The sequence below is a fragment of the Mustelus asterias genome, chromosome 22 (assembly GCF_964213995.1).
Source record: "Mustelus asterias chromosome 22, sMusAst1.hap1.1, whole genome shotgun sequence".
Taxonomy (NCBI): Eukaryota; Metazoa; Chordata; class Chondrichthyes; order Carcharhiniformes; family Triakidae; genus Mustelus; species Mustelus asterias.
Window position 1 is genome coordinate 6180464 of NC_135822.1, and position 14836 is coordinate 6195299.

General features: G+C 47.3%; 1 protein-coding gene across 5 annotated transcripts in view; it reads right to left on the reverse strand.

Annotated features, from left to right (window-relative positions):
* Positions 1 to 427: 427 nt before the first annotated feature.
* pik3cd (phosphatidylinositol-4,5-bisphosphate 3-kinase, catalytic subunit delta) overlaps positions 428 to 14836 on the reverse strand; it is a 236768-nt gene continuing 222359 nt past the window's right edge. For 4 of the 5 annotated variants that reach the window (XM_078238706.1, XM_078238708.1, XM_078238710.1 and 1 more), the window contains 3 exons: positions 13884 to 14029; positions 9838 to 9970; positions 429 to 5063 (listed from right to left, as the gene is read on the reverse strand). In XM_078238706.1, the coding sequence (XP_078094832.1) occupies positions 4926 to 5063; positions 9838 to 9970; positions 13884 to 14029 (417 nt within the window). In that variant the 3' untranslated portion in view covers positions 429 to 4925. Of the gene's footprint in view, positions 5064 to 9837; positions 9971 to 13883; positions 14030 to 14836 lie in introns of all 5 variants that reach the window. The other variant, XM_078238707.1, reaches the window with a different exon arrangement.

The following is a 14836-nucleotide window of genomic DNA, read 5'->3' on the forward strand; positions in this document are numbered from 1 at the left end:
CACGCAACCTTTGTGGTAGATGCAAATCTGTTTCAAATCCCCCCAGGCCCCGGGTGTGTATCAGTTAAAATCAGGCCCATTGTATTTCTTTCTGTGCCACCCATTGCCTTGTCTCCCAGAGGTGTCTCTATCTAGTTGCAGAGATGGGAACAGATCAATGACAAGGGCAGGGCAGAATAACATTTGACAAAGGGTCATCCAGACTCGAAACGTTGGCTCTATTCTCTCTCCATGGATGCTGTCAGACCTGCTGAGATTTTCCAGCACTTTCTGTTTTTGTTTCAGATTCCAGCGTCCGCAATATTTTGGCTTTATCTTGTGAGGATCATATTTAAACTCAAGGCCCCTCCAGTTCAGTTCTCACCCTGCTCGTCTTCTCACACCTTGGCTGCCAGTCAACAACAACCACTGTGACAGATGCCAAACCACAAGAAGCAATTAACCTGAAGGCGAAGCTAATCATTTAAATAAGTTACCACACCAGAAATTGCTTGTAAAGCCGACAGAGATGTGAAAAGCTTCGTGAAAGCTTTGCATTTTAATAGAAGGTTGAGTTTATTTTTAAGAAGTGCAAGGTCACAGTATTGAAGTTGCAGCCATGACCTCTCGTATTATAAAGTATTTACAGCACAGGCAAGGCCATTCAGCCCATTGCTGGTGTTTCTGCTCCATAAACATCGAGCCTCCTCCCTCAATTGCCGTCTCCCTCATATCCTTATCTAGCTTTCCTCTAAGTGCATCTATACCACTCACTGTGAGTGAGTTCCACATTCGCACCACTCTCTGAGTAAAGGAACATTCCTTGAATTCACAATTTGAGTTCTTCAGAACTAGGAGCAGGAGTAGGCCATCTGGTCCCCCGAGCCTGCTCCACCATTCAATAAGATCATGGCTGATCTTTTTGTGGACTCAGCTCCACTTACCCACCCGCTCACCATAACCCTTAATTCCTTTACTGTTCAAAAATTTATCTATCCTTGCCTTACAAACATTCAATGAGGTAGCCTCAACTGCTTCACTGGACAGGGAATTCCACAGATTCACAACCCTTTGTGTGAAGAAGTTCCTCCTCACCTCAGTCCTAAATCTGCGCCCCCTTATTTTGAGGTCATGCCCCCTAATTCTAGTTTCACCTGCCGATGGAAACAACTTCCCTGCTTCTATCTTATCTATTCCCTTCATAATCTTACATATTTCTATAAGATCTCCCCTTCTTAGTGACTTTGATGGCCTCTTGTGGTGGGTTTGGAGTGCGGAGGGAAGGAGGGAGGGATGGAAGGAGGGAGGGATGGAGGGAGGGAAGGAGGGCAGATGGTGGTTGGAGAGAGAGAGAGAGAGAGGAGAGAGTGTTGTGCGGGTAGCCAGCCAATCACCCCTTTCTGATTCATTTTACAGTTTAGAGCATTTTGACATGCAGACATCATCAAAACCGTCTCATTTACTGATTCAGATACTTCCCAAATCTATGGGCTCTATTGAATCTGTGCAGATGGTGAAACATAACCTCAATCTCGAAGCTCGTGACAAGCCCACGATATGCCGGGGAAGGGGCCGTGGGCCAAGGAGGAAGGTGGACAGTCCTTCTGACTCTGTGACAATCATATATCGCAGGGTGGATCTTTCCAATGTCTGCGAGAGAAGGACAGGTGATGGCACATTGGCAGCCCGTCCTACACCGTCCCCCAGTTTTCGCTAAGCTACTGAGTTCCTGTTGGCTGTTTCCCATGGTCACACACATTCCAAAGAGCCCCCAAACAGTGGGATTGCAAAGAGACTGCAGCTTAAGCTGTGCTGTACTGTGGTGAGCATTGATGATACACACACATACATACACGCACATGGTCACAAAGCAAGAAATAGAAGCATAAAAGAGCCTGCTTTTGCTTTTTGCCTCTAAGTAATGCATGGCGCTATTTGAGGAAATGCAGCTCATATACTTGGGAAATGTATATCTGAATATTGAGCAAGACATATTCACGTCATGCCTGACAAAGGGCGGCACGGTGGCACAGTGGTTAGCAATGCTGCCTCACAGCACCAGGAACCCGGGTTCAATTCCAGCCTCGGATCACTGTCTGTGTGGAGTCTACACGTTCTCCCCGTGTCTGTGTGGGTTTCCTCCCACAGTCCAAAGATGTGCAAGTTAGGTGGATTGGCCATGCTAAGTTGCCCCTTAATGTCCCAAGATGTGTGGGTTAGGGGGATTAGCCATGGACGTTGTGTGGGGTCATAGGGATAGGGTGGGGGAAGAGGGCCTGGGTAAGATACACTGTCAGAGAGAGTTGGTGCAGGCTCGATGGGCCGAATGGCCTCCTTCTGCACTGTAGGGATTCGATGAAAGGCGATGCCTGCGGTTGCACATTGAGGGGGAGGAGGAACTTCTACTCAACATCTCCTCAAATGCCACCCAAGGTGAGGCCATAATCTCGGGGGGCCGTGGAGAAGGAGGTGCTGGGAAATTGGTGAGCTGCCCACCCGCCTGAGGAAGGGAGTGGGTTATATGCTTGATGTAGAACCTGGTTGTGAAGTTTGGGTATGAATAGGTGTTGCTTGGAGATCCACCTCATCGTGCCAGGACGTGAACAATTGAATCACTGCTCCTCCTGGAGATGGCTCCAAAAGAGAGAGGCAACTTTTTGTCCGGGGTGTTATATCTTTGGGCGGAGCACATTCCTCACCAGAGGAGTGCGATCCAGCGCTGGGGGCCTGGGTTCCCTGAGGACTTACACACTTCGTCTGGCACCGAAACTCAGCTGCAACATGCGAGGCCTCAAATGGCCACGTGTTTGGTGGCCACGGCGACTACTCGCTGAAACCTGGACCAGGCCTCAGGCTGGCACACCGGCTAATTGCTATGGCAACTCACTGCCCACTTTAGGCTCCAATTATTCCCCCCACTGAGTGGGGTTGTGTGAACGTATCTATTCACACCTGATGACTTGTCCACGTATTTTGGGGTATATAGAGGCTGTACAAGTACCTTTAACACCGTTTTTTTTACAATATGTGCCAAATTTTAAAGTTTTTAAAATTGGAAAAAAGAAATCCAACAACGTTAGTCTATACAAAGCATTTCAGAAGTCCTGGAGTATTAATGTTGTAAACATATTCCTTTAAGAGCAATTGCTCAAGATTTTGTACTGCACAAAACGTGCTTCAAATAAAACAAAAACATTCAAACTTATTTTTAAATATGCAAATATTAAATAAGCTCGATTTACACAAATAAATTTGCATAAGAAGCAAAACAAAGGCACATTAACTTCACCAAGGTGCATTTGTATTATCCTTGCATCTAATCAAATAAGTGCAACCCACAAGAGTCCATTTTGGTGGAAGGCAGAGCCAGGGCAAAGTCCAGTCTCAAAATGTTCCATATCCACAGGTCTTTGAAGATCTTTGGAAAGGTGTCCCCCAAAACTGCTTCGGAACGGATTCTGAAACCAGTCATCTCACATTGGTCCCCTCACCAACACGTGTTGGCTACGCGACGATCTTCCTTATTCCCCCAATCGTCTCCTCAAGACCATTTTCCGCTGTTCATCAAAGGAAACTCCAACGTCTAACGCGGTGAATGTCGTCTTCCCCTCTTTCTCTTCCCTCGCTCCACCGCCCACCCCTTTCCAAAGCCATCAGTGCTCTCGAGCTTTGGAAATACTCCGTACCTACAGGAATTGCTCACGGCCTCCCACTACGCTGAAGCTATTAAAGAAAGCTGCTGTTAAATACGGCTTTGCAGCATTGAGAAAATTGCCCCCCTGTCATTTCTGCATCGCAGTACTGCTCTCTGACGGAAAGGGGAAGGCTTGAGGTCTACAAAACGTCCGTTGACGATGAGGCACTCGTCAACAACAAAGCTCATTAAATTAGTGCCTTTCAGGTATATTTTCAATCGAACACTTATAAATATAACCACATTCTCCTCTTTTGTGATAAAAAAAAATGATTCTGGAAGCAGGTTCTGCCCATGTTGAAGAAAAATAAATCAATATTCTTGGTTAGGTGCCCTCGCACTCAATCTTGGTTGTAGATACGCATGGGGTGAGAACAATTAGCTCTTCATTGAAGATCAGAGCAGTGAAATGCACCGGATGCTTTATCCCTACCGTTACTGGACAGTCCAATGAGCCAAAAGGGCAAGAATTGTCCGGTCAGCCAGCGCTCATTAACTATTAAGAGGCCCCTTTGATCGAGGCTCAAGTTCGCACGGGACGGGAGTTTTGGGATGCTTCACAGAAGCAGAGTGCCTCATTTCAGGGGCATGGGGGGAGGCGAGAAGAGGCTGGCCAGGGCACAGACATCCGACTTCAGCCCAAAGCGAGCAAGGACCGTGCGCAGGAAGACATTGGTGCTTGAAGTCCTGGAAATTCAGATCTGCGCTTCTGTTGAGCGGGGCTGGGGGGGGGGGGGCAGAGACCTGATTGAGATCGGACTTGCTGCCGTCACAGGGAAAGATAGCATCTACGTTATTTTCAGAATAAACAATTAGCCAATTGACCTTTACTTGCACTTTTCCCTATTCAAGTTAGTGCCTGCCGACCTGTTGCCCAGTCTTAGTGAGTCTACTCAACAGCTGAGCTCAAAGGCAAACTCTGAGAAAATAGGAGGAGAGGTTTCAGAGTGCAACAGGCCTGCAGACAAGGGGGCAGGAGACCCCTGTACCTGGGTAATTAAAATGCATTTTCAGTGCCAGTTCTGTACCTAAGAGTCTGGAATCAAAGGGAAGTGGTTGCAGACAGTGCAACTAACTACATTGCACATGTAAACATCTTTCAAGGTTCATAACATGTTGAGAAAGCTTCATATTCTTCATAGTCACATTGGCTCGGCAATAACTTATTGACTTCATCGTCGCTGTGGTATCAGTTGCTTGGCCGCCTTGTATTTCTGTTCCTTTAGTTAAAGGCTTTAGAGAAAGAGTTCAGCTACGACCGATTATCTTTGGCTACATTGTGGGCCATCCAATTCACTTTGGTTTTCCAGCTTTCTCGCAGAGCTTCATCAAATTTCATTTTGAAGTGTTTGAGCGCCTCATCTTCTGTTTTTCCTAAAGCGAGTGAATCCTGTCAAAAGAAAAATCCGCAAGTGAACATCTATGATGCTGCAATGAGGACAGCATTGGCTGCACGCACAGAGAGCAGGTCAAAGAACAAAGAAAATTACAGCACAGGAACAGGCCCTTTGGCCCTCCAAGCCTGCACCGACCATGCTGCCCGACTTAACTAAAACCCACTACCCTTCCGGGGACCATATCCCTCTATTCCCATCCTATTCGTGTATTTGTCAAGACGCCCCTTAAAACTCACTATTGTATCTGCTTCCACTACCTCCCACGGCAGCGAGTTCCAGGCACCCACCACCCTTTGTCTAAAAAACTTGCCTCGTACATCTCCTTTAAACCTTGCCCCTCGCACCTTAAACCTATGCCCCCTAGTAATTGACTCTTCCACTCTGGGAAAAAGCTTCTGTCTATCCAAACTGGAGACCAGAACTCAGGGCAGCGAACTTTGCACTCTTCAGTAAGTATCTCATTCTTACTTTATCACAAGTAGGTTTACCAGGCTGATTCCGGGGATGGCGGGACTGATGTATGAGGAGAGAGTGACTAGGTTAGGATTGTTTTCGCTGGAGTTCAGATGAATGAGGGGGGATCTCATAGAGACTTATAAAATTCTAACAGGACTAGACAGGGTAGATGCAGGGACGATGTTCCCAATGGTGGGGGAATCTGGAACCAGGGGTCACAGTCTGAGGATTCAGGGTAGACCATTTAGGACAGAGGTGAGGAGACATTTCCTCACCCAAAGAGTGGTGAGCCTGTGGAATTCATTACCACAGGAAGTAGTTGATGCCAAAACATTGAATATATTCAAGAGGTGGCTGGAAATAGCACTTGGGGCGAATGGGATCAAAGATTGAAGAGAAAGCAGGATTAGGCTATTGAGTTGGAGGATCAACCGTGATCGTGATGAATGGCGGAGCAGGCTTGATGGGCCAAATGATCTCCTCCTGTTCCTATCTTCTATGTTTCTATGTTACATTAACATGACAATGAAGTTACTGTGAAAATCCCCTAGTCGCCACACTCTGGTGCCTGTTCGGATACACTGAGGGAGAATTTAGCACGGCCAATCCACCTAATCAGCACGTCTTTCAGACTGTGGGAGGAAACCGGAGCACCCGGAGGAAACCCACGCAGACACGAGGAGAACGTGCAGACTGCACACAGACAGGGACTCAAGCCAGGAATCGAACCCAGGTCCCTGGTGCTGTGAGGCAGTAATGCTAACCACTGTGCCACCATGCCACCCATCTGTAGCTCTGCAAAAATGTGTGCACATTTAATGCACCCACAGAGACCAGCTCAACTGGAGACCACTTCTCAGGGCAGTGAACCTTGCACTCTTCAGCTGATATCTTATTCTAACCCAATGCTTACAAGATTACCTGTATAATTTTACAAACACAAAGGAGAAACTATTCTTTCACTATTGGGACCTCTGCCTCCTCTTCCCTTCCTTAAATAAGATCAAGACATTGCAGCATTCCTTCCCTCCCCAAGTTGGGGCAACCCGCTCGTTGTAGGGATTCAGCCAGTGGCTCGAGTAGGGAAGTGTTGCACCCCATCAGCAGGCCACAACGGAACGGATCTCATGTCATTGGCATCTGGCAAACCATGGCCGAGTGGTATTATCGCTAGACTATTAATCCAGAATCTCAGCTAATGTCCTGGGGACCCGGGTTCGAATCCCACCACAGCAGATGGTGGGATTTGAATTTAATAAAAAATATCGGGAATTAAGAATCTACTGATGACCATGAAACCATTGTCGGAAAAACCCATTTTGTTCACTAATGTCCTTTAGGGAAGGAAATCTGCCGTCCTTACCCGGTCTGGCCTACATGTGACTCCAGAGCCACAGCAATGTGGTTGACTCTCAACTGCCCTCGGGAAAGTAGGGATGGGCAATAAATGCTGACCAGCCAGCGACGCCCATGTCCCACAAATGAATAAAAAATACACTGATTTAAAGGGGAACTGCTCGTTGATGGACCTCATCACCTCACATCTGCAGAGAAACTTCCTACAACTGTGGCAGGGCATTGGTGAGGCTGAACTGGGAGAACTGTGTCTGGTTTTGGTCTCCCCGCCCAAGGAAGGAAGCAATTCCCGCTCTGCCAATAAATTCCACACGAGGTTCAGGCAGCTTCAGATAAGCTCAAGACAAAAGAGGTGATGTTTCTGTCAGCTGTTGATACAAAGATGAGGGGCCGGGGTGAGGGGCCGGGGTGGGTAGGTATGGGTGGTGGCACAGATTTAATGTTTCGGGCAAGAGATGAGGTGGAGGGGGGGGGGGTAGGTGGTGATGTGCAGACAAATTATGTTAGGCAGCGAATGGTAATGAGCTAGAACGCTGCCTGTGAGTGTGGGCATGATGTGGAGTTGCCGGCGTTGGACTGGGGTGGGGGGCACAATAAGAACATAGAACAGTACAGCACAGAACAGGCCCTTCGGCCCACGATGTTGTGCCGAGCTTTATCTGAAACCAAGATCAAGCTATCCCCCTCCCTATCATCCTGGTGTGCTCCATGTGCCTATCCAATAACCGCTTAAATGTTCCTAAAGTGTCTGACTCCACTATCACTGCAGGCAGTCCATTCCACACCCCAACCACTCTCTGAGGAAATAACCTACCTCGGACATCCTTCCTATATCTCCCACCATGAACACTATAGTTATGCCCCCTTGTAATAGCTCCATCCACCCGAGGAAAGAGTCTTTGAACGTTCACTCTATCTATCCCCTTCATCATTTTATAAACCTCTATTAAGTCTCCCCTCAACCTCCTCCGCTCCAGAGAGAACAGCCCTAGCTCCCTCAACCTTTCCTCATAGGACCTACCCTCCAAACCAGGCAGCATCCTGGTAAATCTCCTCTGCACTCTTTCCAGCGCTTCCACATCCTTCTTATAGTGAGGTGACCAGAACTGCACACAATATTCCAAATGTGGTCTCACCAAGGTCCTGTACAGTTGCAACATAACCCCACGGCTCTTAAACTCCAACCCCCTGTTAATAAAAGCTAACACACTATAGGCCTTCTTCACAGCTCTATCCACTTGAGTGGCAACCTTCAGAGGTCTGTGGGTATGGACCCCAAGATCTCTCTGTTCCTCCACAGTCTTCAGAACCCTACCTTTGACCCTGTAATCCACATTTAAATTAGTCCTACCAAAATGAATCACCTCACATTTATCAGGGTTAAACTCCATCTGCCATTTTTCAGCCCAGCTTTACATCCCATCTATGTCTCACAACACCAGATTAAAGTCCAACAGGTTTATTTGGAATCACGAGCTTTCGGAGCGCTGCTCCTTCAACGTACAGCCTCAACATGGTTTCACGTCACACTATCTGTAACCCCCACCATACTGCCTGGGTTTGAAAATCCTACTAACTGTCCTGGCTTGAGACGATTCACACCTCTTTAACCTGTGATTATCCCTCTCTCCACTCGCACTGTCTGTACCTGTAAAGATTCGCATTCCAACCATTCTTCACATTCCAACCAAAGACACAATCTTGCAATTGTGTCTTTGCCTATATTTGCCGTGTTTGTGAACCTACCTCCACTCGCCTGATGAAGGAGCAGCGCTCCGAGAGCTCGTGATTCCAAATAAACCTGTTGGACTTTAACCTGGTGTTGTGAGACTTCTTACTGTGAGGATGGTGGAAGTGGAGATGGTGAATGATTTCAGAAGGAGATTGGATGAGCACTTGAGGGAAGTGAACTTGCAGAGCTGCAGGGAATGGAAATTAATGGAATGTTGCACAGATAGGGACTTGTGCTTGATGGGCCGAATGGTCTCCTTCTGTGTCACAATGACTCCTGCAGCCAAGGTGAGGCATCAGAGGGCTGCCAGCAGCCACGAACAAGTGCCCAGTTACAATCAGCTCATGGAGGGGCTGAATGGACAGAATGAACATAGCAACATAGGAACAGGAGTAGGCCAGTTAGCCCCTCGAGCTGCTCCAACCTAATGAGGGGCTGTGGGGAATTTAGAAAATTCAAGATTGTACAAGAGGTTTTTTTTGCAGGAACTCAAGAATGATGCTGTACAAATTTTCAGACAATCACAGTGGGATTTGAACTCCCACATTTCTAGACTGTTAAACCTGTGGCACAGTGGTTAGCACTGCTGTCTCACAGCACCAGAGACCCAGATTCAATTCCAGCCTTGGGTCACTGTCTGTGTGGAGTTTGCATGTTCTTCCCGTGTCTGCGTGGGTTTCCTCTGGGTGCTCTGGTTTCCTCCCACAGTCCGAAAGATGTGCTCGTTAGGTGCTAAATTCTCTCTCAGTGTACCCGAACAGGCGCTGGAGTGTGGCGACTAGGGGATTTTCACAGTAACTTCATTGCAGTGTTCTTTTAAGCCTACTTGCAACACTAATAAATAAACCTTAAACTTAGTCCAGTAACACTGCCACTACGCAACCAATGTCCCATACTGACTGAATGTGTCCCTCTTCGTACAAGGCAAGGTAACTCAAATAGCTCTCAATTAGAGTGTCCAATCTGATCATATTATTTATACCTGCGGTCAAATCAGGCTATTTAAATGGGTTGCAATCTGGAGTATTGTTGATGTCAGGGAATATGGCCAGAGGCTGATTGCAGGTTTCCACTTGCACCAATCTGCTGGGAGATTTTGGTTGTATTTCAGGGTTTTAATTAAGTTCGCTCCCCAACACCTCCCCCCCGCCCAAAACCACCACCCACCCTGCACCCCCCCACCGCCCCAGCATCACGTCAGAGCCAAGGTGGACATTGCTCACCTTGAGATACTGGATATCTTTGGAACAGCTGAGCTCTGGAAGTCCAGCTGCTTGCATCAGTGCGAAGAGGTTAATGAAGAGAGGGCAGTGCTTTCGGAGGATCATGTAGGCTTGTTCACAACATTTCCGGAACCTTCTCAGGACGGCGACAGGATAGGAATGGAAACAGAAGGAAAACACGCTTTAGGAATTACAATAATTTTACCAATGCTCACAACACAAGCTCAACGAATCCACTTACTGTAAAAAAAAAATATATTTTCTAGAATGAATTTTTAAACTGATGGTGCTGTCTTAATATCAGTTTCAATGATTAATATTGGATTTGTATCGCATGGAACAGAACTATTAACTTATCAATATTGGAAGCTAACACGAGGAATAAAAATGTTCTTTTTAAAACTTCACGACAGAATAAGCTGAAGTTATTGTTAATATTTGAACATGCACATTAGAAATCATAGAAACCCTACAGTGCAGAAGGAGGCCATTCGGCCCATCGAGTCTGCACCGACCACAATCCCACCCAGGCCCTACCCCCACATATTTTACCTGCTAATCCCTCTAACCTACGCATCTCTGGACTCTAAGGGACAATTTTTAACCTGGCCAATCAACCTAACCTGCACATCTTTGGACTGTGAGAGGAAACCGGAGCACCCGGAGGAAACCCACGCAGACACGAGGAGAATGTGCAAACTTCGCACAGGCAGTGACCCGAGCCGGGAATCGAACCTGGGACCCTGGAGCTGTGAAGCAGCAGTGCTAACCACTGTGCTACCGTGCAGGAGCAGGAGTTGGCCATCATGGCCCTTCGAGCCCGCTACACCATTCAATAACTTGATTGTAAATTCAACCCCACATTCCTGCCTACCCCCAATAACCTTTCACCCCCCCATTCATCAAAACTCTCTCGCCCCCGGCCTTAAAAATATTCATGATGTGGAGATGCCGGCGTTGGACTGGGGTGGACATAGTAAGAAGTTTCACAACACCAGGTTAAAGTCCAACAGTTCCCCCCCACTCTTTCCCCCTATTTTATCCCCCCTTTTCTCAATTTTACCTCTCTCCCACCCATCTGTCTCCCACCCATCTCCCCCCTCTCCCCCCACATCTTCATCTGTCACAGTTTACCCTCTGATTTCAGCTTCTCTGCCGTTTGGCCATTCACACCTTCTATTCTCTCTATCGGCTGCCATTATCAGCCTTTCCCCTGGTTTCTGTGGCTATGACTCATCTTTCATTCCCTCCCCCTGCAGTATAAATATCTCCCACTTTCGATGCCTTTTGGCTTTGACAAAGGGTCATCTGGACTCGAAACGTCAGCTCTTTTCTCTCCTTACAGATGCTGCCAGACCTGCTGGGATTTTCCAGCATTTTCTCTTTTGGTTAAACTCCAGCAGGTTTATTTGGAATCACGAGCTTTCGGAGTGCTGCTCCTTCATCAGGTGAATGGCCACGAATGAGTTAAAAATATTCAAAGACTCTTCTTCCGCTGTCTTTTGAGGAAGAGAGTTCCAGAGATTCACCACCCCCTGGGACAAAACATTTCTTCTTATCTCCGTCTTGAATGGGCAACTCCTTATTTTTAAGCAGTGACCCCGAGTCTTGGATTCTCCCACAATCCTCGCCACATGACTTTCACAGATCTTACATCTTATTACTGCAAAGAGTCTAATGTAGTGATGACCAAACCTTTAACAGAACGCAGTTAAAGGATTTCCACATCTGGATAGTTTATTTACAGTAAGAAGTTTAACAACACCAGGTTAAAGTCCAACAGGTTTATTTGGTAGCAAAAGCCACACAAGCTTTCGGAGCTGCAAGCCCCTTCTTCAGGTGAGTGGGAATTCTGTTCACAAACAGAGCATATAAAGACACAAACTCAATTTACATGAATAATGGTTGGAATGCGAACTGATAGCCAAGTTCCGCACACACGAGGATGGACTCAACCGGGATATTGGGTTCATGTCCCACTATTTGTAACCCCCACAGAGTTTCACTGGCTGTCTTGTCTGGAGACAATACACATCTTTTTAGCCTGTCTTGATGCTCTCTCCACTCATGTTGTTTTGTTTCTTAAAGACTTGATTAGTTGTAAGTATTCGCATTCCAACCATTATTCATGTAAATTGAGTTTGTGTCTTTATATGCTCTGTTTGTGAACAGAATCCCCACTCACCTGAAGAAGGGGCTTGCAGCTCCGAAAGCTTGTGTGGCTTTTGCTACCAAATAAACCTGTTGGACTTTAACCTGGTGTTGTTAAACTTCTTACTGTGTTTACCCCAGTCCAACGCCGGCATCTCCACATCATGACTGCCATAGTTTATTTACAACAGGAGGGGAGGTGGCAATGTTATTGGCCTGGTAATCCAGAAGCCCAGGCTAAAGCTCTGGGGACAGAGGTTCAAATCCCACTACAGCAGCTGGTGGAGTTTAAATTCCGTTAATAAAATCTGGAATTGAAAGCTAGTCTCAATAATGGCAACCATGAAATTATCATTGATTGTTGTAAAATCTCAGCTGGCTCACTGATGGGAAGGAAATCTGCTGTTTTAGGGGTGGCACGGTGGCACAGTGGTTAGCACTGCTACCTCACAGCGCCCGGGTTCAATTCCAGCCTCGGGTCACTGTCTACATGGGTTTCCTTTGGGTGCTCCGGTTTCCTCCCACACTCCAAAGATGTACAGATTAGGTGGATTGGCCATGCTAAATTGATCCTAGTGTCAGGAGGATTAGCAGGATAAATATGTGGGATTACGGGAATAGGACCTGGGTGGGATTGTGGTCGGTGCAGACTCGATGGGCTGAATGGCCTCCTTCTGCAGTGTAGGGATTCTATGATTTCTGTGATCAGAGAGGAGAGAAACAGAGTTAACCTGGCCTGGCCTACACGTGGCTCCAGACTCACAGTCGTCTCTAAACTGTCCTCTGAAAAGGCCTCACAAATCATTCAGTTCAAGGGATGGGCAACAAATTCTGGTCTTGCCAGCGATGTTCAGTGGATGTTTCCACTGACGGGTAAAACTAGAACCAGAGGGTATATCCTCAAAATAAGGGGAAGCAGATTTAGGACTGAGTTGAGGAGGAACTTCTTCACACAAAGGGTTGTGAATCTGTGGAATTCCCTGCCCAGTGAAGCAGTTGAGGCTACCTCATTGAATGTTTTTAAGGCAAGGATAGATAGATTTTTGAACAGGAAAGGAATTAAGGGTTATTGGCACAGCTGAAAATCCCATGATGTTCCCCAGCTTTGGTCACTGTCTGTGTGGAGTTTGCACATTTTTCCCTGCGTGCGTGAGTTTCCTCCGGGTGCTCCGGTTTCCTCCCACACTCCAAAGATGGGCACAGTAAGAAGCCTCACACCATCAGGCCACTCACCTGATGAAGGAACAGTGCTCCGAAAGCTCGTGATTCCAAATAAACCTGTTGGACTTTAACCTGGTGTTGTGAGACTTCTTACTGTGCCCCACCCCAGTCCAACGCCGGCATCTCCGTATCATGGCTAGTCCAAAATGTGGTGGATTAGGTTAGGTGGATTGGCCATGCTAAATTGCCCCTTAGTGTTCGGGGGAAGTCGGGGGGGGGGATTGGTAGGGTGAATGTGTGGGCTGGCGGGGATAGGGCCTGGGTGGGATTGTCGTCAGTGCAGGCTCGATGGGCCGAATGGCCTCCTTCTGCACTGTAGGGATTCAATGATTCTCAGAACAATAAGACATTTTCTGACTATCGCAAATCCATCATCCCACCAGCAACTGGGACCCATTCTTCTGAGCCAGGCAGTTGTAGACCCTCCACAGCCTGAACCGCCTTCAATAAATTGATCCAAATTAATGCAGTTCAAAAGAAACCCAAAACATTTGCTGTTTTCCGAGCAAAAATGTTCCTCAACCTCCTCCAGCTCCAGCTGGCAGGGTTTATGGTCCTGGTAGGGAGCCTCACTGCCTGCCTTCCCAAGTCAGGAACTCAGGGTTTTAGCTCTCTGGTTGCTATCCCTCCACACAGGCTAATGTAACAGCGACTGGAAGCTTGGCATTGTTTACCTTTCAAACTTCTCACTGTTGTTGGTCTTTCCTTGTTGTATCACGTGAACAAAGTCATGGGTTAGAATGAATGGCACCCGTTCTCTGTTGATCCCAAACTTGCTCTTGAAGTTCCCGAGAAAGTGTCCAAAATCGATGTGGAAGAGCTGCGGGAGACGAAGGACAGAAAATGCAATCTTTTACATCACACCGATCTCCTGGAATAAAACTCACAGATACTGATGGGTCACAACTGATCGAAGGAACCTGGGGCGGCACGGTGGCACAGTGGCTCGCACCGCTGCCTCACAGCGCCAGGGACCCGGGTTCGATTCCCTGCTTGGGTTACTGTCTGTTCGGAGTTTACACATTCTCCCCGCGTCTGATTGGGTTTCCTCCGGATGCTCCGGTTTCTTCCTGCAGTCTGAAAGACATGCTGGTTAGGTGCATTGACCCGAACAGGCGCCGAGTGTGGCGACTAGGGGATTTTCACAGTAACTTCATTGCAGTGTTAATGTAAGCCTTACTTGTGACACTGACAAATAAACTTTACTTTTTAGGAAATCATCTCGTGAGAAGGTGGTGATTATGAGAGGATTATTTGCAGTTCAGACCAGGACATTGCTCAGACTACAGGATAGGGTGAGGTCAGTTCAGATATCTGGTCCAGTTTGAGTGTAGATCAGGAAGGATCCTTTCCCTTATTTGCTAACAGTAGCAGCATTGTCGATGCTTTGGGCAGGAGATCCATCCAGTCCACCCTTTCAAACCTGCCCATCTGTGTCCCTATTGAATTCTGGAACCCATATCGCTGCATCCTCTGTCCCAATAGAAATTCAGCAGCTGCCTTCCTGTTAAAACCCAACATGTTGCACTGTTCCACCACCCCCCCTGGTAAGGAAGAGGAAACGTGCATTTGTGTAGCATCTTTCTCATCCTCTGGATGTCACAAGCAAAGGGAAGTCAATGCTTTC